The sequence below is a fragment of the Cydia strobilella genome, chromosome Z (assembly GCF_947568885.1).
Source record: "Cydia strobilella chromosome Z, ilCydStro3.1, whole genome shotgun sequence".
Classification (NCBI taxonomy): domain Eukaryota; kingdom Metazoa; phylum Arthropoda; class Insecta; order Lepidoptera; family Tortricidae; genus Cydia; species Cydia strobilella.
Genome location: NC_086068.1, coordinates 3891548 through 3917565, shown reverse-complemented (window position 1 = coordinate 3917565; position 26018 = coordinate 3891548). Strand labels below are relative to the sequence as shown.

At 37.5% G+C, this 26018-nt stretch overlaps 1 protein-coding gene across 1 annotated transcript in view; it reads right to left on the bottom strand.

Moving 5' to 3' along the window:
• Window positions 1-1150, bottom strand: part of LOC134754557 (beta-alanyl-dopamine/carcinine hydrolase) — a 93121-nt gene extending 91971 nt beyond the window's left edge. The window contains exon 1 of the mRNA XM_063690869.1: window positions 1117-1150. Within this exon, the coding sequence (XP_063546939.1) occupies window positions 1117-1126 (10 nt within the window). The 5' untranslated portion in view covers window positions 1127-1150. The remainder of the gene's footprint in view (window positions 1-1116) is intronic.
• Window positions 1151-26018: the final 24868 nt, after the last annotated feature.

The following is a 26018-nucleotide window of genomic DNA, read 5'->3' as shown; positions in this document are numbered from 1 at the left end:
TGATTTCGTACGCATTTCCGTGTTTTTTAGATCAACAGTGTTCCTACTAGCTAGTATACTGACGTAGTACACATGAGCTCTCGAGAGCGCAGATAAAGTCGCAAACAAATAGATTCGCGATATTTGGACTTAGCCTTGGGAAGAGTCAACACAAGTCAGCTCCTAATCTTATGTAAACACGGTAAAATAAATATATATTAAGATAAAGATTTTTTATTTGCGAGAATCCTCAATTACTTATCCGTATTGACTTTATTGAAATATTAGAAATAAATTAAAAGTGGAAAAAAGTCTTGGGTGGGACCCTAACTTTCCGCATCTTCGTTGAGCTCCGGTGGCTCCGGCAACACAACACGATGAGTACCTGGTCTAGTGTTATTTGGCTGCAGTTTTCAGTTGTAAGCTTTGCTTGGGGTTGGGTTAGGAAAAGTAAAATACGCCGTGCCGGTTTTTAGGGTTAAATGTCTTCCTGTTTTTAACCTAATACCTGTTGTTTTACATATTTTTAATTTAATATGACGACGGTCCATTTAGATAATAAATGTTACCTTGGAATACTGCTCTCATTATCGTTAACAATGTTTATTCTGATAACGCACAAGTTTTATTTGTATTCCGCTTAGCAATGTTCGTTGTTATGGATATGAAGGCGTATTTCGGACATTATAGTCGGTAAAACTGACACTACATACATTCCGGCCTCCCCTCACGCGCGATGTTAAAAACTCGCTCATCGCTTCTAGCTTACCGCCTTTGATAACATAAGAGGGCCTACCGCGAACACCGAAGTTTCGGCCATCTTTCTCTTTTACTATAATTAAGGAGTAATTAGGGCGACAGAGAAAGATGCCCGCAATTTGCGAATTTCGGTGTTCGCGGTTGTAGGGCACGAGGAAACCTATACTTTGCCTAGTGACGATAAAAGTGCGAAAAATAGGAAATTCGCAACGACCTAAGGGAGTGTTTTAAATTGAAATGAGTTGCGAATTACCTATTCGCACGTGTATCGTACGTTTTACAGTACATATGGCTCTTTAAATTTTCGTCATAGTTACGTTATGTGCTAATTATCGCCCTAGTACATATGTACTGTAAAATAAAAAATAAAGCACTCACCAGTCGCCATGTTGTCCGTGAAAAGATCTCCGTAAAACTGTCTCGAACGTCAGGAAACCAATGTAATGTATAATTGCATTAGCCTTATCTATTTACGAGACATAATCTATTTACTTCGACTGCCAAACGATTTGAGACCTTGCGGCTTATGTAATAAGATTTAGCGGGACATTGATAGTTAACATATACGGCATAGAGCTATTAACAGCTGAGTCAATAGAATAATCATTTGTGTGAAGTATATATATATTTGAAGAAAAGTATGTACAGTCGCCATCTGATATATCGGAGCGGCCGAGGTGCTCAAAAATATCTCAGCACGCACTCTAACGCCTTGACAATAGAGGCGTGTTCAGATGTTTGAGAGCACGCTCGATATATCTGATGGCGATTATACTTGTAAACTGAAATAGATGTCATATAAGAAACAAAAAGTAAAGGAACATAATATTTATAATAGAAGTGCATTCTTGAAGTGGCTAGAAAGTGACCTATAGATGGAGACACTAGTTAAAATTACAACAATTCTCGTAACATTTCTCTATATTTTTTTTATTAAAGAACAAAAAGGCCTGTAGGTAAACAATCTGTCTTCTTTTTTGAAACGATTGAAAGCAGTATCACAAATGACCTAGTTCATTAGAACTTGGTGCGAGATTGTTTAAATGTCAAACACGAGTACAATAGGGATGTTGACAATTTTTTAGAAATGTTTTCATTTTATAGATAGATAGACAGGTAATTATTGCGAAAAATTTTTTTTTATTGTTATTCATTAATTTTTAATAAAAAATTGACTAATTAGTTTAGTGTTTAAAATTCGCGCAAAAACGGTTCAAGCTGTCACGTGATGACGTCACGATGTGATAAACAAACTGCTGTCAGTGCCACCTCTGGCACTGACCTGGTGGTCCTCACAACCAGGTTTGACAACTTGTCTGTGCGTGTTTCTCACAACGTGACGTCACGCGGTCCGATTTGCGTTTGCAGTCACGTGATGCTGGGCATTATTTTAAATAATCTTAAATTATTTTTAATTAATTTATTACGCATATTTACACTTACAAAATATGATTTTCAGCATTCTAATATCCCCTGCTATGGTAAAAACATAACATTTTATATATTCGCGATTCATGTCAACATCCCTATTAAAATATTGTTGGACTGTTGGTTCAGGTGTAAGTACCACTAAGTGCTACTTTCTAGTCAAAATTTAGACCACCTACTGCCATACTTCCGAGTAGTGGCCTGATTTTCTTGTTTCGCAGTAATATTATAATAGTATTATGAGATAAGATAAGATTAATTTACACATATTTAGTTTCACATTAATTAGTTAAAAAACCTAAGAGTAATTAATTCGTTTAAGAATTAACATACAAACTCATAAGAGTAGCTAAACGACGATATTGAGCGAAATAGACATCTGTAGTTTATGGCGTCCGCTAGCTGGCGCGTATAGCTTTGCGTAGGGGGCGCCACGAGCACAAACAGTAAACAACCTCCTTGATGCATGTCATATATTTATTCGTAGCAAATAATCTGTGAAAACATGTCAAAAACTGTTTATGGTTTGAGCTAGTGCTGCACTCTGTCGGCAGAACATTGCAGTGATACTCCCTATTCTCATTAGTCCGGTTTGACGCCATAATCCCTAACAGCATTTATACGTTATTATGACGTCGCTGACGTCACTTTGCTACCCGAACTTATGACAAAACTGTGGCAGTAGTTCGGCCCCGGACTAATCAATCGAACTACTGAAACTAGAGGGCGAGAGTGGAGGGCTAGTTTCGCGCAAACACGTAACTTCACAAGAGCCCTTTGATGTTTGGCCATTTTACCGAAACGGACACAACGCGAACATAGTCGAACACTCACTCCACATTCCAGTAATCGGAAACACCCGTGTAGTTTTGTCGAGAATGTTAATATCAATACCTTGTTAGCTTTGTCCTACGAACTGTTGATTAGTAACAGAGCGCTACGTTTGAAAAGTCGAGTGGCGAGTATTTGTGACTTCGCAAGCCTGCACGTGGACCATAAGGACCCTTAAACCACTCACCACACACGATTCCGATTTTAACAAAAGGTGGCCTGAATTGCTCTGACATTTTGCAGATACGACGGCACAATGATAACTTTGTTTCTGCGTCGTTCTACCGTTTCGTGACGATTTGATGTCCGAGCCCAAATTAAGTGTCAGTGTGTGTGTTGTGGAAAGCGAAAGCAGGGAGGCCAGTACCTGCGACATACAGATGTCATGTCCTCAAACGCAACCTCGTCGCTTGCGGTATACCGTAAGTGTAAGGCCTGAGTGGACGCTCGAAGCGGAGCGTTCGGCGGGGCGTGCAGCGTGGCGTCGGGCTCACAAGTGACTTGAGCAGCGTGCACTAAGGCCGCTCCTATACGTTTGCATTTGTTTAATATGCACGCCGCACGCCCCGCCCGGCTGCACGCCCAACTCGAGCGTCCACTCAGGCCTTACACTAACTGTTGGGAGGACATTGCATTGCAAAGATCGGAATGGCGTTCTAGAAGTGTTCATAGGAATGTAGATCAATTTGAGCAGCAGCGATTGGAAGACCTAGATGCTAAGCGCCATATCCGCAAGACAGGACCTAAGCCCTCCTACACGTACACCCGCAACTTGACTGGACAACTCCATTGCGCATCCTGTGACCGCATCTTCAAGACAAAGTTTGGTTTTGCGTGCCACATTAGGGCATTTCATAATCCGGACCAGAATTGTTAGGGTCGCCATTGCCGGATGCGGCAAGGAAGAAGATAGATAGAAGTGTCAAAATTACTATATTTAGCAAGTGATTATTTTTAAAAAGTATGTTTACGTGATACGTATAAGGCGCCTCGTTTAGAATTTAGATAAACTTAATCCTACATAACGACACAATGTATGTGTAATTGTCTCTCTTTTTTTGGTCCAATAAAAGTCCGCGATGTCTATCTTTTGCGTTTTCAACGATTATTTCTATTTTATTAAAATAAAAAGTTATTTTTATACTATTGTTATGTGCTGCTATAATAAAAATAATAATTAAAAATACACAAAGTTGGCCGAATTTAATAATGACAGATTATTAGTAGAAATTTTTTTTTTAATAAAAAATCTAAAGCGCTTCTGTATCATTTATTTGTACAGTCGCAATAAGATATATCAGAGCTGCCGAGGTGCTCAAAAATATCTGAAACACGCAATTTAACGGCTTGACAATAGAGGCGTGGTCAGATATTTGTGAGCACCTCGGCAGCTCTGATATATCTGATGGCAACTGTACCTATATACTTTAATGAAGAATAATCACGTCAACTACAAGATGGGGCGTACATAGGTACTTACAAGTTACAAGATATATTATGTAATTCGCGAATACCATACATAGAGGCATACTTGGGGTGTTAACATTAGCTACTCTAGTACAAAATACTGTCTAGCTATCACGGTTGATGAGATACAGCCTGGTGACAGACAGACGGACAGGGGAGTTTTGGGTACGGAACTCTAAAAATCGACGATGTCATATCACAACTCACCTCGGTCTCCCCTAAGTATTTATTTTAAATATATATTTTTATTTATTTATTTATTGCACAAAAGAAAAGAAAATACAAATGTACAAAAGGCGGACTTAATGCTACAAGGCATTCTCTACCAGTCAACCTTCGGGCAAAGCAGATAACTTGTAGGCGGTGCAACATCACGTTGTAATTACAAAAAGAAAGTAGGTATTTTACACAACTCATACAACTAAACAAATACAAGTAATATAAATAATAGATAGGTATAATACATACATATATAATTAAAGAAAGGCCAGGTCAAGGGCACCCTAAACCGGCGAGCGTGTATGAGGAATGTTATGAAAGTGAAGGAAGCGAAAGAGGTATGTCAGGATCGTAGCAAGTGGAAATCCGTGGTCTCTGCCTACCCCTCCGGGAAATAGGCGTGATTATATGTATGTATGTATGTATGTATGTATATATAATTAAAATTAAGTATTCGCGCGGGCAGCTTTCTCGCGCAAAGGCTTGCTATCGCGATACAGCGCGGGAATGCTGCCTGCGTGATGGGCACTTTGCCAAGAGGTCAGGGTTTGTTATAGGGATTTTTTTTTTTAGGTAGGTTTAGTTTTAATCGTTTTATTTTATAAGTAGTCTTAATTTTGTTTTATACAATTAATGTAAATATTATTTATCATCTTTTCATTAAAATTTATATATCATCTTATAGTACCCACAACACAAGCCTTATTGGCTTACTGTGGGACTAGATCTACGTCAATCTGTGTAAAATTGTCCTATAATATTTATTTATTTGGAGTTGAAACTCTAGGTCCATGGGGTCCCAGCGCGCATAAGTTGTTTGCAGAAATCGCGAAGCGTCTGGTTGACGTAACTGGTGACCGAAGAGCTGGCGGCTTTCTCGCACAACGTATCAGCATTGCGATACAGCGGGGAAATGCCGCCAGCATCCTTGGTACAATGCCTCAAGGGCCTATTTTAGATTTAAGCTAGTTATTAATTTCGTTTACGTAGTACCACTGTATATATCTTGTATGTAAATAAATGTATTTCTTTTATTTATGTATGCAGGCCAGCTGGTACAAGTAATTAGCCTGTCACGAACGTGCCGTATCTACTGGCACATGTAAATCAGCTAACGACGTAAGGCCATTGAGGAAATATACACTAGAAGCGGCCTCTGGAAGAAAATGTTGCATGCACTTCATTGCGTTGACGTCCCTGACTAGCACAGACTAAGTAATGGTAACAGTATTATCATACAGAACGGCCATGCACCGCCCCGCCCCGACTCGAATTACCTCGTCCCGCGACAGCATATTGACGGCCGTTTGCCGGCCGCTCAGAACTATTTTTAAGCAACTTACACTATGACGCATGACGCGTGTACAGACCTGCCGTTCACACATAGAAACGCAAGTGATTTTTGATGTATAGCGTGTCCGCCTTGTGATTTTGAGTCGGCGCCGCGCTAAAAGTTCTTCATTTTCCGACGAAGAAGGGGCGTCGATGTGACAGTCCACGATACCTGGGTAGATATTCCGCCCGTAGAGTAGAATAGCTGAAAAAATGTGGAATGATGAATGTACTCAATTGTATTTAGTATCAAAAGGGGCCCGCTGACTATTAGTCCGCCGGACGATACCTATCGGCCTGTTAGTTGTTCGGAACTGTCAAATTTTTGTTCTAACTGAAAATGTTGAAAAAAAAAGTTATTAATTTATTTACGACGCATGGTCGCCCTACAATTAGAATAAGTACTTAAATACCGATATTCTGTGTCAAATTGAGTGTCATCACCATTTCATCACTGTCATTACTTTTGAAAACTCGTATCTCACTAAAGATTGACATTTTATTTTCTTCATAATCACAATGCTGTCATTACAGTTCAAGAGGTTTTATTTTTTATTAATTAGGTGTTGTAGGGTAACCATGATTGTAGAGAATTAAATTAGTCCTCACTAAAAAATTAAAAAAACCGGCCAAATGCGAGTTGGACTCGCCCACCGAGGATTCCGTACTTTTTAGTATTTGTTGTTATAGCGACAACAGAAATACATCATCTGTGAAAATTTCAACTCTCTAGCTATCACGGTTCATGAGATACAGCCTGGTGACAGACAGACGGACAGACGGACAGCGGAGTCTTAGTAATAGGGTCCCGTAAAAAGGGTAAAACTTTGGGTACGGAACCCTAAAAATCAGAAATAGTGTGGTTTGTTTCAATTTAAGTGATCGATCAATCAACATTTACTGAGTGTGCAGGATTAGTCCCGCTCACGTCTCATGAATCATCCCTGTATATTACACTCATGTTGCACCTGTCTAATACCAGTGCCTGTTTTGCATTGTATCGAGTGTATCGACGGAGGCAACGTGGAAAAACTTATAACAAATAAAACATATGCAACGAACCTTTCATCCAATTGTAAGACGGCGAGCTTCAGTAAAAGACTCAGGAACTTTTAAACGGCTTTTATTTACTTCAAATGCTAGGCGAGTCTTTGTTTATCGAAATCCAGATATAATTTTATTAATCACACGTCTGTCACCAGCAACGTATGTTGTCTCCTTCTAATCGCCCACCGACCGTCGTCCGCGGACGGTGGCTAAAACTATGGCGCCACTGACAGTATACGTTGGCGGAGAGTAGAATATCTCTTAAAACAATTTAAATAATAATTTAATTATTATGATAGTTATTACATTACCAAATCAACGACAAATCCTAACATAAATAAAACGGTAATTCTAACACAATATACCATCAATCCGGCTGTTGATATTTTTTTGGCTAATTGATGGATGGCTCTAAAAGCCCATTTTATCGCATATACTAACGTACATTGAAACTTTCATCCTTCTCTTAACAAAAAACGGCCAAGTGCGAGTCGGACTCGCGCACGAAGGGTTCCGTACCATGTACCATTATGCAAAAAACGGCAAAAATCACGTTTGTTGTATGGGAGCCCCACTTAAATATTTATTTTATTCTGTTTTTAGTATTTGTGGTTATAGTGGCAACAGAAATACATTTGTGAAAATTTCAACTGTCTAGCTATCACGGTTCATGATATACAGCCTGGTGAAGTGGTGACAGACGGACAGACGGACAGACGGGCAGCGGAGTCTTAGTAATAGGGTCCCGTTTTTACCCTTTGGGTACGGAACCCTAAAAACGCCTCTTCTTTGACAGGCGTTTCGGCAGCTATTCCCACCTCTACCACACCTATACCACAAATAAGCATTTTGTATATTTGTATAGGTGGTTTTTTTGCCTTTTTTGCGTAATGGTACGGAACCATTCGTGCGCGAGTCCGACTCGCACGGCCGGTTTTTTGCTTATAACATCCAGTTCTGTGATTATAACAAATTTTACTTTTTATGAGGTACTTACACTTGTGCATGGTGGTTGAAATATAATTAGGGTTGTAAACTTCTACATATTGGCATGAAAATAAAACAAATCACTGCAATCCCTTATAAAGGGTACACAACGTTAAATATTATTTCGGAAAAATAACTGTTAAAAAATTTAAACATAAAAACGTGTTTATTCAAATCGTTTTATGTTTGACACTTGACAGTTAAACAAAACAACTAGTCCGAATTGAAAACTTAACCTTATCACACAACAAAAATAAGACAATTACATTATATAGTTGGTCAAACCAATTTGTCAGTCAGTAACAACCAGGAAAATTATACTCATCCCTTTCTTTTGGGCGCTAGTACTAGTGTAAGACAAAGATAGTATGATTCTCTCTATGTTTGAAATGAGACAGTCCTTTGACAAACTATATCACATATATTATGACAACGAATATTTGATCAGTATTAGATACGGAATAATATTCTTTAAGTATTCATCCGAAATATTTCAATAACGTTCAAAAGCTAAAATTAATTCATCCTCTAGCGTTCAATTCGGACAATACAGTTTGGCCTGATGTGAATAAAAAGGCTGCATACTTAATAGACATAGCATAGCATAGTAGGCGGCATTATAGCATAGAGATAGTACATACAAGTAGTAGACGCGCCACCGAACGACCGGGGGTAAGAGAAGCTGGCCTGGCTTTCCCCTCGATTTGTGGGCTTCATAAAGAACAAAATAGACCGTACATTTGAATCGGACAACTGAACACCAAACTGTGCGATTTTTGCCCGAAATTCCGTCATCAGGGCACCACATCTTCATACAGCTGTATGAGCTGTATCTGACGGTTGCTAAAAATATATTCTAGGCGTTTTTGGATTCCTGTTCCATACTGGTAAGAGCAAAAAACCTTTGAGCTGTTAGTAATGTTAGTATTTAATCCTAAATCGCAAAAAAATCCTTATACTTCCGTAAACCTCTTCCTTATGAGTAGGTTCCCCAGGTAGCGTTTATACGTCATTATGACGTCAGCGACGTCTTTATGACCTCATAATGACGTCATTGTAACGTCACTTTGCTACCTGGGTCTTTAACCATTTTTATTGTCATCATTCATAGCAGTAAGTACATTTTTAAACAACACGACAACAAATTACTCTTACTCTAAACTATACTATCATAGAAACTAATACTAATGATAATAAGACACTAATAATAATAAGTTACATTTCAGCCGTCCCGTAAATCGTCCCGCGACCACCCCGACGCAAAGGTGCCCATCACGCTCGCCGAACCGCTCCTTATTGAATACGGAATTGATATTAAATGTCGGCAGTATCTATCTGGGGGCACGCACCTGCCTGGACAAGACAAAGGGTACAGCCAACCTTTTAGTAGGGGAGAGTGGGGCCAAAGGTAACGGCTGGTGGAAAGTAACTATTGCTTTGTAGCCTTTGTAGGTTTATCTAATAGTCAAAACACCACTCCGGTGCTATTAGGTGAGTGGCGCCCACTTCACTTGCATTCAGTCGAAACGGGCACCAGCGCTATTAGTTTGTGTGAGAACACGCAACGTGGGTTTTCGAATCAAAAGTACCTTTTTGAATTTAAGTTATTTATTGTTTACGTTGTATCAAAAGACGTACATTTATCTGAATATTTGCATATTGATTAGATTGATTGCAAAATGACTTCGCGATAGTTACTCATGAAATAAAACTATGAAAACGGATTATATCGCGTATATTGAATTTATAATACATCCCGACGTTTCGAACTCTTTACAGCGTTCGTGGTCAACGGGTGACTCGGGTGGGTCACGCTGTAAAGAGTTCGAAACGTCGGGATGTATTATAAATTCAATATACGCGATATAATCCGTTTTCATAGTTTTATTTCATGATTGCAAAATTATTTCATTTGTTTTTCTATGGTTTTTTCTAGCACGTTCCGTTTCAAAGGTGTCATGTTTTCAGAAAAATGTGATCGGGTACAAAAAAAAGTAACAAGGCCGTATGTGTACAAAAGTAAGATTTACATTCCATACAATGTATTGGATCTAATATGTGGTAAAAAAATGACGTATGTCATATTTGTGAGTGAAAAAAAGTCTGACCCTAAATTATCTGATTAGAAAACATGTTTATAACACAATAATGGGGTTGGCAACTGTCAAAGGTTTGCAGAGATGGCGCCATCAGAGCCCTTTTTCTATGAGATTTGGCTTAAAGGGCTGGCATCCAGGGCATTAAAAAAACAAAAATTTGACACAATTCTAGGAATTGACATGGCAAGCTATGCTGGCGCCATCTGCTAATTATTTCGACCGGCCAACCCCATTGATCTCATCACTTGAAATAAAAATAATTTCTAACAAATAATTTAAATTGATTTTTAAGTTTTGCCATACAATGCAAAAGCATTTCGTAAGGAACATTCTCGTGGAATGCCCTAAGCGCTCTCCAGTAGGCCAAGCACATGATTGACGCGACAGTATCTCGCCGCGAGATAGACTACCCGTCTCTTACTAACTGTATGAATTAAAGAGGGATGGGTAGTCTATGTCGCGGCGAGATACTCTCGCGTCAATCATGTGCTAGCCCGGCTGTTAAGGAATAATGATGCTACTATACGTAGGTACATATTTTTACTTGCACAGTAATGTGTATTTTCTGTGTATTTAGAAATAGGTTTCTTTCATTGCATTTGCAACGCCTACTGACATGTATAAATTTATTAATTTCCGCTACCCAAAGGTTGTCTGGAAGAGAACGCTTTTTACCAATAAGACCGCCTGTTGTTTACCTCTGCTTGTGTTTCTGTTTTATTTTATTGGGGTGTGCAATAAAGAGTATTTGTATTTGTATTGTATTGTCTTTTTTGTATACTACATCGGTGGCAATCAAGCATACGGCCCGCCTGATGGTAAGCAGTTACTGTAGCCTATGGACGCCTGCAACACCGGAGATACGAGTATTACACGCGCGTTGCCGACCCTAACACTCCTCTCCCTCGTTGAGCTCTGTACCTACACTACCTATAGGTACATATAGGCATATTATTTTAGTTTTTATCGCTCCTATGTCAGCTGTTACTTAAGTATAATTTGTGTCTCCAAAATTAACATTATACCGGAGTGATAGCTGTCACCTGTCACGGACACGATAAGAAATGAAAATACATCTTATCTCTATATAAACGACGATTGTCTACAATTCAAGAGAGCCAAAGGAAACAAACAAACACACAAATGCACTTCGTCGCGTGAAAATTAAAATTATATTTATCAAGAAAGAACTGAGAAGCCGTAAAAAAAAAAATTCAATTAAAAAGGTATTAATTTAATTTCTATTGAAAGCGCCTGAGAAGTTTATTACTCGTCGCAAGCGAGTTTGACTCTTTGCTATTGAAATATCGACAGGCGCTTTGATTATTTTATAAAAGCTTCTCAGTATGATAATATCTATGGCTGCAACCAAACTAACCAAAGAGAATATATAACCCTCTTTAACATAAACATATATTATAAATTGTCAGTTTGATGTGCTGTCAGTGTGATCGATACTAAAATTTTATTGTATTACTTACTTTGGGTAAATAATAAATGGAAGGAGTAAAGTGCCTCGTTGTGATTTGTGTCAAAACTACACGACCGCAAGAGTATTCACCGAGTGCAGATTGATATTGTTTTGTGGTGATTTTTGACGCGGATAACGGAATGTGATGTCCATGTGTTATCAGTCAGTTTTTGTGCGACATGTGAGATCTTCCAGTGTGTTTAAATCGTAAGTAATTTATTATAAATAACTACAGTTTGTTACGTTTGTTACTTTGTAATGGGCTTAGTATATCTTTGTTCAAAGAGGTTCTCAATTCATCGGGACCTTTATGGTTAGTTCACCAATTCCTGGGACCAATTTCGAAAATTAAGCCTTTTATTGTTTGAAAGTATTTCACAGTTGGTCCCATCAGGATCTAATTATGAAGTTTTGGAGAAATCTAAAAAACTGCAAATATTGTAGGCATGTTTAGTAACTATACTCAAAAATATCTAATACAATAATAATAATTTAGCCTACACCGTTCGGAACAGGCTTCCACTCATGCGCTAGAGGGCTTGCAGGTTATATATAATCGCCACGATGACCTAATGCCGGCCGCATAATTATCTGACACGATCTTATTTGTAGAGCCATAAGAGCGAGACATATTTTGCGTCCTTCAAGGAGTAACATAGGTAGGTATTATTGCAGGTGAGTGTACTTTAACCGAAAAGTTTGTAGTGAATACATTATGCATTCATACAGTCCGGAAAAAAAGAGTAAAAATTAAAAAGTGGCAGCACTGTAGTGTCGTTCCGTTTTTCTTAGATTGATTAGAAAGGGACGACACTACAGTGTTGCCACTTTTTAATTTCTACTCTTTTTTGCCAGACTGTGTAGGTACAGTCCACCTATCTGTATAATTTAAATAAGGATGATGACACATGTTGAATTTTATAACAAAATCTAGTAACATAGATGAGCAATTTATCACAATAATGTAGATATTAATAATATATGGAAATAATATAAAAATACAAGACTTGAAGGTTTCAAAATTTTAGTAATTTTTTAACTTATAAAAAGGAAAAAAGTAAGTACCATTCGATTTCTTACATTTTCATTCAAAATGGGCTCTCAGTGACCTTGACGTCACGTTCACTTATCGTTTTGTTAGGGCGTTTCGCGAGTGAAGTACATACGACTGTCGGACTTTGACTATCATTTCTGACTTTGGTATTGCTTTAAGGCCGTTCCATCGGTTTGCCGCCATCACTGTCACATTTTTCAAGAAAGAACGGGAAAGACCATGCGCGCCAAAGGTTTTGATCGAATTTTGTCGATTTTTATTTATTTTAAAAACGTTGCCTTACAATATCGAAATTCGGAAGCGGTCAAATTACTATTTAAGTTAAGATTGCTGTTTCTTCTTTTTTTGTTTATGTGTCACATAATAAATAACCGAGTAAAATTGTATTAAAAGTTCTAGTTAGAGGTTACTTTGGGAATTCATTGCATCGAATGAAGTGTCATAATTCGTGTATCGGAAGCTTATAAATTAAAAATAATATAGTCAAGAACTACATATATTTTTTCCACGTCTACGAATATCAACGTCTCTTAGAAAAATATGATTATATAAGGAGATTTTTCGCCTTCTGGCTCAGGGAACCGCATGGGTCCCATATAGACATTTAATCCTAAAAATAAACCTGATCATCCCATTAATGAAAATTTGTTATCTAGCGTATTGCATAGGTATAATAATTATATAGTTATGTAAAATTAAATATTTTAATTTTTTGTGTATTATTTTATTAGTCAAAGTGATCTACAATTGTCTTGTTATTTTGACTAATTAGGCGCCGTCTTAAACAGTGTATCGATTCAAATAAACAAGATCTAAAAAACTATACGAATATAAAACAGTAAAAATGTTTATTATCTGCTATCTCTAAACGCCCACGGCCAAACGCCGTCTGTGACATTGATAATGTACATTTGTTAATGTACCGACTGCTAATTACAAGGGCATGACACTTTGATAGAGAAAGATAGTCTTATTGCGATTCCTATGGGAGGAAGGAGAAAATAGTGCCATGCCTTGTCTTTATTATATCACCGACCGGGCTTTTTTTCATGGTCGGGTTATGGCACCATAGCAAGGAGGCGATGGCGGTAGTTATAGACATGAAACCGAGCGACCAGGGGTAAGAGAAAGACATATTCATGTATTGACAGTTTCATGTATGGCAGCATAATCCTTTTTCTCTTTCACTCGTATAAATTTCGGTATTTCGCCATCGCCTCCTTGCTATAATGCCATAACCCGACCATGAAAGAATGCCCGGTCGGTGATAAAGATGGTACTATTTTCTCTTTCATCTTATATGAATCGCAATAAGACTACCTTTCTCTATCAAAGAGTGTCAGGCTCTTGGCTGCCATACATGAAACTGTCAATACATGAATATGGTTTCTTTTACCCCAGGGGCCCGTTTCTCAAAAGCTTGTAACTTGTAATATACTATTTTACCGCATTTGTTAGAAAGGGACTTCCACTTGTATTACAAGTTACATGCTTTTGAGAAACGGGCCCCTGGTCGCTCGGTTGTTTCATGTCTATAACTACTTGTATATACCTACTATGTCTATGGTACGTATCTTTTTTGCCACCCTTATTATCAATGATCTGCCACATTGTCAACGGGGTTTATATTTGATTGGTAATTAGCAATCGGTACATTAACAAATGTATATTATCAATGTCACAGGCCTTAGCCCCGTAATAATGAGAAGAAAAATAAATCTGTGGCCCTATTGAATAAGTGTACAAGTCCCGGGCAGCGCAGTTGTAAAAGGATGTAAGTTCCACGTAACACTTATGCCCTTCTAGAGCTAAACTACGCGAGATTTGTACCCTTTTTGACTAGGGCCAAATACTTCTAGCTACACCCACGGTGCCATTAGCTGCCTGCCATTTTCTTGTATTTACGTATTTCCAGTAAATAAAGAGTTATCGATAGAGCTAGAATTTTTGTAGCTAAAACGGGCGTTGACAAAGTAAAATATCTACAAACCCTTTAGCAATTAGCAAAGCAAGTGAAATATAAATATTTAAAAGTAAATTATAATGAGTTAATGAGTTAAAACTCACCGAAATGTTAGGTACATGAATATAAATCAAATGCAAATCCACATAATATATTTGCTCTAGTACCTGACTATATAAATCTAAAATTATTATATACATATATGTAGTACGTACCCTAGTCATTAAAAACCGGCCAAGTGCGAGTCGAACTCGAGCACGAAGAGTTCCGTACCATTACGCAAAAAACGGCAACATAATCACGTTTGTTGTATCGGAGCCCCACTTAAATATTTATTTTATTCTGATTATAGTATTTGTTGTTATATGGGCAATAGAAATACATCACCTGTGTAAATTTCAACTGTCTAGCTATCACGGTTGATGAGATACAGCCTGGTGTCCGACAGACAGACAGACGGACGGGCAGACAAACAGACGGACAGAGGAGTCTTAGTAGGGATTCCAAAACGGATAAAATACTAATATGTAGGTATATTAGAAGATAGGCTTTTACTGTTTCGTGGTAGAGATATTATATCTGATCTTATGACTTTGCAATAAGATTTACGAATTATCCGTCATACCTATTTATAGATCTATTCATGATCTAGGTTTTGTAATGTATTATTTCGTTTCTCATGCTCTGAAAGTGGGTCGTTGTCGTACAGTCGCCATCAGATATATCGGAGCGGCCGAAGTGCTCAAAAATATATCTGAAACACGCACTCTAGCGCCTTGACAATAGAGACGTGTACAGATATTTGTGAGCACCACGGCCGCTCCGATATATCTGATGGCGACTGTACTAAGAAGTGTGCAGAATTATACGTTTCTGCACTTACATTGTTTTGTTATTTTTTACGATAAGCAATTAAAATTTGGTTTTTAATGGATTTGTTGTACAATTACCATTCTGATGTTTACTCGTTAACTCCCATTTCCATAAATAACGACACTTTTGCCTAAAGTGTTACTTTCCTCGTAATCGAAATAAAAAGTAGAGTGTTTAACTCGGGTGAAAGGCACCATTTCAGTCTCGGACTCGGAAACTACCTCGACAGGAATTGGGACCTTTTATCCCTTGGTTAACAATCTACTATTATCATCACACTTGCTAGGTGATGCGGTCCGTAAATTCTAAATTTCGACCTAGTGCTGTAAAGCTGTAATGTACGTCCGAGATAGGTAGAAGTTTAGTTTATTTTATTTCCCTTCTTTCCTCACACGTGTGTGTGTGATGAAATATTAGATTGTGTCACAATGGAGCAAAATGACATATTTACGGCGAAGACGTACAATTGAATCCTAAACGAAGCGAAGGATTCTAAAGTAGAATGTGGTGTGTGTGTGTGTGTGTGTGTGTGTGGAAGTTTGTGTTACGCCCAAGATGGAAATAATTTTGCTACCATATGACATATGACACATATTGCTTTTCACATCACCTATGAGGTAATTATAATGTTTAAACCTATTATTTAAGCTAAAAAAAATAATGGAAAAAAAAAGTAAAAATAGTGTCCTAGAACAGAAAAGTGCCACTTTGATCCCTCCTAGTAGGAAAGAAAAGTGCCATTCTCCTAGCGGGGAAGAAAAAGCCCTTTTTCAAAAAGGTGTAAAACATTGTGTGCGCCACGGGCGGTACAGGAATTCAAACTTGTGTCACAGAATAAATAATAGTACAAGGTACAGAAGATTCACTCTCTAACAAAACGCGTCTATTACGACAGATATGACCGCTAGGTGGCGCAAGCGCGAGCAGGCGTCCGTTCCGTAGCGGTACGCGGCAACTACTATGGCTAGACACCAAAATTGGTGTGGGCCGCATGTACTTGTAGCGACGCGACGAAATCGCTTAGTGAGCCACGCCCGCTCGTGTTAATTAAGCCCGGAGTCGAAGGCACAATTCACACGTTCGTAAGTTCTTGTTTACCGCCCTTAATACACAATGTACTAGGTATTTCGGTATCATCATCGCTCGCCTAAGTCGTTTTTCGTTTTGATTGATTAATTTGACATTACTTGCAGTGCATCTCGCTCGTACGGCATAAGCGCGTCATTCATATCGCGGTTTCTTTAAGATCGAATTCCGCTCCAAGTTTTAACTTAACTTACATTACTAGATAAACAAGTAATAAATCAATACTTTGTCAAGGTTATAAACAGGCTTAGAAATATACTAGTTGCGGTAAAGTAATTTTTTATACATTAATTTAATGTAGTAACACTGGAGAATCCGTGTATCCTGCGAAACGGCTGTGTACACTAATTAATACGTATGTTAATAGCTAGGTATGCATATTATTCACTACATTTTCGATACGCAAATAACAGGTGTCTCTTACAACAAGGGGGTAAAATGTTGTAAGTGCCAAAAAGCGGCCGGTGAAAATTAAGTCAAGATTTCATTAAAAATTAAAAGTTTCATCGCAAGCCTCATCGTATTAGATAAGATTACTAATTACTATCTAATAATTCTGTGGATAAGTAGATTATTATTTAGACTGAACACGACAATTTTGGCAATAAGGAAGCATACGTAACATCAAAGATAGATATAACTCCGTAATAGATGGATACAGTCTAAGGAAAAAACGTGCCTCGAAAATCAAGAAAATTTGATTCTCGTTCAGAGGGCATACTAGTTTTGGCCAACTGTCGTATAGATGGCGTTGACGGTTTCGTTTGTTATTTAACAATTTTAACGCATATCAGTGACAGAACATGGGTCAAAAACATAAAATAATTAATGCAAATGAAAAAATCATTTATCTATATTTAAATACATTTTATCGTATTTTTATAAATCTTCATTTTTAGTTTTAAAGTGTGTCGACAGATGGCAGTGAATTTACTGGGGTTACAAAATTTACTATGACAGTACCGCTCTAGTATAAGTTACTCTATGGTAACATACATATTCTCCCTGATAAGCTCCATACTTGACGTACAGTATGCCAAAAAAGAGTAGAAAAAAATAAGTGGCAACACTGTAGTGTCGTCCCTTTTAATCAATCAAAGAAAAACGAGACGACACTACAGTGTTGCCACTTTTTAATTTCTACTCTTTTTTTGCCAGAATGTAGCACTTGGTATGAAAACTTAGCTTGGTCCGACTCGACTAAATGGACTGATCTTTCGAAGCATTAGATGGGATCGTACATGCATCTCCAGTTTTTAACTCTGTTTTTATATTGCATAGGTATACTATAATAACAGTATGTTGAATCTAACTGTAATTTTAGCACTTATACGGCATACAATATACGCTAGCTTGTAGGTAACTTACAGTCTTTTCATAGAAAGATAGAAACGTTCCACGTTCCATCATCTCGCTGATGATAGAACGTGGTAATTCTACTGGGATATACACGATTGGGCTTGAGTGTAGTTACTTATATAATCCGTTTTAAAAAATATACATAACTAGTTGATTTTTTGATAAAACATTGTAATAAAAATAATCTAGGCATTTATGATGGCTGGTAAAACTAGATGCAATTATAATGCTCTTACTCGTATCATAGAGTAACTTATACTAGAGCGGTACTGTCATAGTAAATTTTGTAAGCCCAGTAAATTCACTGCCATCTGTCGACACACTTTAAAACTAAAAATGAAGATTTATAAAAATACGATAGAATGTATTTAAATATAGATAAATGATTTTTTTTATTTGCATTAATTATTTTTTTGATTTTGACCCATGTTCTTTCACTGATAAGCCGTCAACGAAACGAAACCGTCAACGCCATCGATACGACTGTAGGACAAAACTAGTAGCGCCCTCTGAACGAGAATCAAATGTTCTTGATTTCCGAGGCACGTTTTTTCCTTAGACTGTATCTATCTATTACGGAGTTATATCTATCTTTGCTCGTATGATGTTCTCGTTTCTGCCGTTACGACATACGACTTTTTGACGTAAGGCGATATACACTTGACTTACTATGATGCTAGACTATTCGCTGCAAATTGAACTTTATTTTAACCAAATAAGATTCATATTTGTACTATATAACATTAAGACGTTTATAGTAGAATCGCTTTTAACGAATTATTTCAAAGAACCTCTTATTTTCCTGAAATTCAGTGTGTATTTTGACGCTGTATAAGAACCTCGCGAGTCTTGAGGTAAATTTTATTTGCATATATATTTAATGGCTCGGCGTTTGTGTGTGTTCTATGTAGTGCAGTGTATCTGTATGTGTGTGTGTCTGAGCAGCGAATGAACGTGCCGGTAAGCGCCGTCGGCTAGCTTTCAAGGTATGATTGTCATAATAGTATCTTTGCGTTATGCTATTTTTATGATACATACATGTTTTTTAATATCTTTAATATTATTGAGGTTTAATATTATTGAGCATTTGAAAGAAGCGTCGGCAACCCTAGCGTTGTGTCGCGCGCGGTGCGAGGAGCGGCGCGTTGAAGGTCACTCCATTTTATTTTTGTGTAGGTATCAAAACGCACACACGCGGTTTGCGTTTTCTTTGAGAGATACGACTATTCTGTTCGTAAGAACTAATAATTATAATCTGTGACATAAGGCAAGTCTTTGAAACTTTGTCAGAGAGGACACAGCCTGACAGACAGAGAGACGGACGGACGAACAGACGGACAGACGGATAGATGTACAGACGGACAGACAGACAGACGGACAGACGGACAGACGGACAGACGGATAGATGGACAGACGGACAGACGGACAGACGGGCAGACGGACAGACGGATAGATGTACAGACGGATAGACAGATAGACAGACGGACAGACGTACATACGGACAGACGGATAGATGGACAGACGGACAGACGGACAGACGGGCAGACGGACAGATGGACAGACGGACAGACGGACAGACGGTCTTGTCACTCATTCAATGTGCGAAAGGGCAAGGCGTAAAGGCGTAAGGTAAGGGGCGTAATCTGACGGTCTATCGCGATATAAGAAAATCGAATTTCGATATCTAACATCTCTGTCACTCTTGCATATTCGAGCGTAAAAGAGGCAGTTAGCGAAATTTTGATTCATGTTCCTTAGGCATATTTAAGTATAACATATTTTTAGAGTGAAATATGATACGTAGTACAAAAACCTGTGTAAATAGTTGAATATTAGCTAATTAATAAATCGTTCGTGGCTTTTCGGTGTTTTTCTGCGTCACAATCACAATACAACACGGTAATTAGTCATTGAAAAGAGCTCGGATAGCGAACTAAATTGGTTCATCGTCTGTTAACATCTCTATATCACTGTATTGGAGTGACAGAGATTGGAAGATATTAGTGTGCGATTCGATTTAAAAATTTCGAGGACGTCAGCTGGCTCGAATAAGCAAGAGCGATAGAGAGGCAGATAACGATTTTCTGTTTTTCTTCGGTTTTATAGGCCGCTGTCTTTTATTTTACTTGAAGATATCTATATGTAGTTGGTCAAACCAAATTGGCAGTAAATAAGAACAAAAAAACTATACTCATCTTTTTCTTTTGGGTGCTAGTACTAGTGTATGACAAAGATAGTATGATTCTCTCTGTCTATGTTTAAAATGAGACAGTCCTTTGACAAACTATATCTATAAAAGAAGCGGCAGTTGACTTTCACGTGGCTGCTTGATACATAGATTAACCACTTTACTAACACAGGAAGAAATTGTACTCGTCTAAACTTGTTTAATGATGACATTGCCTTGGGTTTTTTGATGAACAGGTGTTTAAGACGTTCACATAGACGCATCGTAAAGAGTAATGTATATAGTAATTGTCGATCAGAATATTCCGAACTCCGTAAGCGCGATGTGGAACGTGCTAACGCCATCTGTTAGAATATTGTGGCACGACGTTGGCAGTGATAGAGGAGACGCCACAAACCGTCAAACCGGGTCTTGTTTCCCCTTTTAGGGTTCTGTATCTGAAGGATGCCTGTGATGATATATCGAAGCGGTCCAAAATCTGAATATGCACTTTAACGTTTTGATAATAAAGTCTTTGTTCAGATATTTGTGATGACATAATAAATAATAGTACTAGGTACAGAAGATTCACTCTCTAACAAAACGCGTCTATTACGACAGATATAACCGCTAGGTGGCGCAAGCGCGAACAGTCCGTTCCGTAGCAGTGAGCGGCAACTTGGCTTTAGCCGGCTTATTATAACTATCCCTGTCCCATCCCGGAGCGTGTCACTCCCCATAAAATTACGTCCCCTAGGGGACTAGCCGGCATATCAGCTGGTATGCCGTGGTGATGGTCACCTATCACCGTGGCCAAATAGGGGCCAGATATTTTTGAGCACTTTGTCCGCTCCGATATGTCTGATGACCGCTCTGACGCTTACACGCTGTCCAATCTTACATACGCCAATTGTCCTTGTGATTTTGCGATAAATTTATACCTAGTCGCAAATCTATTTGATAATTTTGATATCTAATCAAAGTAGAATTTTAGTCGTACTCGTACGTTCCTTCCGCACTTATTATTATTATCTTTCTCTTATGCAGTACATTCCAAAATTTGATATACAAAGAAAATAGAGTGCGTAGAATTTGTGTATGTAAATCTACTCGGTCTAATTTATTTGTATTACAATTTCTACCAACGACAATCTAAAGCCGTCGTCAATAGAACTTGCGAACAATGTTAACAAACCGTTTTACTCTCATTACTTCGTAATTTCGCTCTTTAAAGGGACAACTATGACCTTATCAAAACCTTACCTTATACTTAAATATTTTATTTATATACATTTTATATTTCGGCGAAAATAACCTTCGTAAATATGTTAGGTTATGTGTCAAACGCTAACAAAATCGACGACTTTATAGTTCGTTTTGTTTAGCATTCGAAATAAGGTAAGCGATATCATAGAGTAACTTATACTAGAGCGGTACTGTCATAGTAAATTTTGTAACCCCAGTAAATTCACTGCCATCTGTCGACACACTTTAAAACTAAAAATAAATATTTATAAAAATACGATAAAATGTATTTAAATATAGATAAATGATTTTTTTTATTTGCATTAATTATTTTTATGATTTTGACCCATGTTCTTTCACTGATATGCGTTAAAATTGTTAAATAACAAACGAAACCGTCAACGCCATCTATACGACAGTTGGCCAAAGTTAGTAGCGCCCTCTGAACGAGAATCGAATTTTCTTGATTTTCGAGGCACGTTTTTTCCTTAGACTGTATCCATCTATTACGGAGTTATATCTATCTTTGGCGATATTGACATTTCTTTTTATTAAAAATCACTTTTAAAGAATAAGTCACAGCAAATATGTTACAGTTATAAATCATATACGATCTACATTCTTTTGCTTTCATAAGTAATATAAACTATTTTTTTAAAGCGTTTTTATATATTTTCAATAAACAGATACGTCAACTGTTTACCTTTTTTCTCATTCTAAAAAAACGATCTGACATAGATATATGCTACTTAAATGTTCTAGTCATGGAGACAGTATAAAGGAGCCAAATCTCTATGTATGACAAGTGTCCATCAAAAAACAGTAATTAGGCGGCGCCACCATACACCGAAATACTACCAAAAACAACCTACGTAATTTGGTCGGGTTATTTGTTGCCTTATATGGTTCATGTTATACTCATGTCCCAGAGCCTAACTAGCGCCACCGGAGAGATTAGGAACTATTATTTAAAGCTTAACGCGGTCACTTTTACAACAATTCTGCCATAAGAGATTGCGATCCTTTCTATACCATCCACAGTTCTAGTCATGTGATTCATGTCACATGTTATTTCAAATATAGAAATGTCGTTTTAAAATGAGAGTGGATCCTCGATTGTATAGCGGCGGCCATGTTGGAGTTTTTTTGATTTAGGGAGACAGAGTTAATTATTATTTAATTAAACATTAATATTTAGAGCGCTGGTGGCCTAGCGGTAAGAGCGTGCGACTTGCAATCCGGAGGTCGCGGGTTCAAACCCACGGCTCGTACTCGTACCAATGAGTTTTTCGGAACTTATGTACGAAATATCATTTGATATTTACCAGTCGCTTTTCGGTGAAGGAAAACATCGTGAGGAAACCGGACTAATCCCGACAAGGCCTAGTTTCCCCCCTGGGTTGGACTGTCAGATGGCAGTCGCTTTCGTAAAAACTAGTGCCTACGCCAATTAGTTGCCAAGCGGACCCCAGGCTCCCATGGAGCCGTGGCAAAATGCCGGGACAACGCGAGGAAGATGATGAAGCATTAAGGTCACATATTTTTTTCAAGGTAATCTTCATTTTATGGTAGAAGAGCCGGCAGTAAAGTTTCGAACCAACGTGATACCGCGATGAGATGCACAATGGTTTCCCATAAAACTGATGCTAAGTCCGAATTTGATAGTCTGCCACGGCGGAACTAGCCGAAAGTACAAAAAAAATAGCCACTTCCGGTGCGAAAAAGGGGGGGTCATTTAACCCATCTGATACTGCAATAAAAGCTATGGCATCAGTTAGAAATTTACTGGTAGATACAGAAAAGCGAAATCTGCCAGTATGATTCCTGCCGGAAGTGCTTGGCATACGCTCTCAAAGGTGACCATCGGGACCCCTAAATTAACCCATCTGATACCAGCATGAAACCAATTCCAGTCGGTAGATATGAACCTTCTCTTCAGGAATATATAAGTCTGCCAGGGCGCTTTCAGCCGAAACACCTTGACATACGAGATTATGTGAGCAACATCCGTGGTACCCGTATTTTGGAATTGTACAGATTACAGACATTTTAATTATTGCAGGCTTATGATTTATTACCTAATGCTTATATTTGTATATTTTTATGCCATTAATAACATATATTTCAAATTTATTAATATACACAATATAATTTGGGCATTAATTTAATACCTGCTTACGGCTTTGTACTTCTTTGTTTGCCTTATAAAGGTGCTAACAAATTAGCTACCGATATCTTTACAGTTGATAGTACTCGGCTCCTGAAGTATATGTAAGTAAGAAACATTATAGGTTTTATGATGTTATTTTGAGAAAATTGGAAAACAAATTTGCTTTGTAAAAAAACTCTGTTAATGAGATAATTAAATGATACCTCATTGAACAGATTCTAAAACCTCTTTTAAATATAAAACTTAACTGGCCACTTCACGTTGATAAATCAAATGACACGTTGACAATGACATTTAAGACACACAAGCAGTTAAATACATGATGATTCTTTTTTAGATAGAATTATAGTATATTTATTTTGTTCGGTAAATAAAATAAAAATTATATGAAATTTTCTTAATTTCTATTAAAAGTTAATTGTTCTAGTGTAAAGTACCATCTCGTAAAATTTCTGTAGCTAATTTGTTAGCACCTTATATATAAATAATAAAATAATTTCAAATTACAACATTCTTTATTTACAAAATTATTATTATTACATACTTATTGTAAACGGGTGTGAAAAGACAGGATTTTCAACGTCAAGGACGTTTTTTACCAATAATCCAAATATGAACATTTTACATCATTTTTAGGGTTCCGTACCCAAAGGGTAAAAACGGGACCCTATTACTAAGACTCCGCTGTCCGTCTGTCCGTTTTTCCGTCTGTCCGTCCGTCTGTCCGTTTGTCCGTCGGTCACCATGCTGTATCTCTCATGAACCGTGATAGCTAGACAGTTGAAATTTTCACAGATGATGTATTTCTGTTGCCTGTTGTATATTAAAAACAGAATAATATAAATATTTAAATGGGGCTCCCATACAACAAAAGTGATTTTTTTACTGTTTTTTTCCGTAATGGTACGGAACCCTTTGTGCGCGAGTCCGACTCGCACTTGGCCGGTTTTTTATTTGAGTCCCTTGTTAGTTTTTCAATTGTGCACTTGTGAAATCAATTTTTACTCGCCTAATTCAGAGAAAATCAAAGAAAACCAGCAATTTTCTCGATAACCATCCTTAAAACGGGGTCGATCGATATACATAAGAAAAGAAAGAAAGGGGTGAATAGAATTATTTAGTTTTAGTTGTCATAGACATCGAATTTATTAACTAGTTAAGCCTAATTGAAGAAAACATATACATATATGTATATATCTCACTTTCACGATTTTTACACATTATTCTTCGAGACTACGGGGACAACGCCGTACTCGATACGTCGGAGGTAAATCTTAAAACTTAAATACGCGATTAAGTCCCGTTTCCAATTTACATTTGAAATAGACAAGGGAGGGGTAAAATTAAATGGGGAGAAAATACATTTTATACGATTTGCAGACGACATCGCGGCGTTTGCAGAAACTTCAGCTCAACTAGAACATCTAATGTCTACTGTAGGTTATAGGTTTACCTGTCTTTCAGGAAACTAAATATTTTCTTTTATGCCGTTTAGTACAGCTTTGATGTCTACCGTTCTCCAATTCTCCCTCAATTGCTCATAGGTTAACTGGAAGAGATCCCTGAAAGGGATAAGTTCGCCTTTGTACAAATGATGCGTTTTTCTCTTGTTTTATATGTTTGTTTTTGTACAATAAAGAGTTTTACTACTACTACTACTACTAATGTTAACAATGGACACAGTATTTAACTAATTAGGCTTAAAGATAAACATAAAGAAAACTAAGACCCTTACAACTTCAAAATGCAAAACTAATCATCCTCCAATAGTTCTCAACAACATCCCAATTCAGCAGGTTGAAAGTTTTAAATATTTAGGTAGCTTAATTACCAGGGACTCCAGGTGCACACCAGACATCGTTGCAAGGATTGATATATGGCAAAAAAGCTTTCAACCACAAGAAACAATTATTGAAATCCCGTTTATCATGTAAAAGCAAGAAGCTACTGATTAAGGTGTACATCTGGAGTATAGCCCTTTATGGAAGTGAAAAGTTCATCACACAAATATATGCCCTTATCGGAATTCGAACCCAAGACAGTCGACTTTGCAGGCAGTAAGTAGGCCAGACCGGTCGTCAATAAATTAGTTATCTCAATTTGTAGTATTATAAAACAACACCCTGAATGTTAAACTACGTCATTTTTGCGTCAACGTCAAGAAATGTACGGGAGAGGTGGGCATGACGGGATACTTAATGTTTCAAGTCCAATAAAACTGAAAATGCTATTCTTTTTATGTTATTTTTAATTTTATCTTTGGTAATCAGTCTTTCATAATCAACACTTACTAGGAACTCTCTTGTTAGATAATTAAATTAAAAATAAATTAAAATGGCCGAAAGTGCCTTCTCACCATCTTGCCCCTAGGTATGGTAAGATGGGGAACCCCTACGGGACAAGATAAGAATGATTCATAGAAATATTATATTTAGGGCCTAAACAAAACTTCAATTTTTGGCTATTGGGTCCCGATGGACTG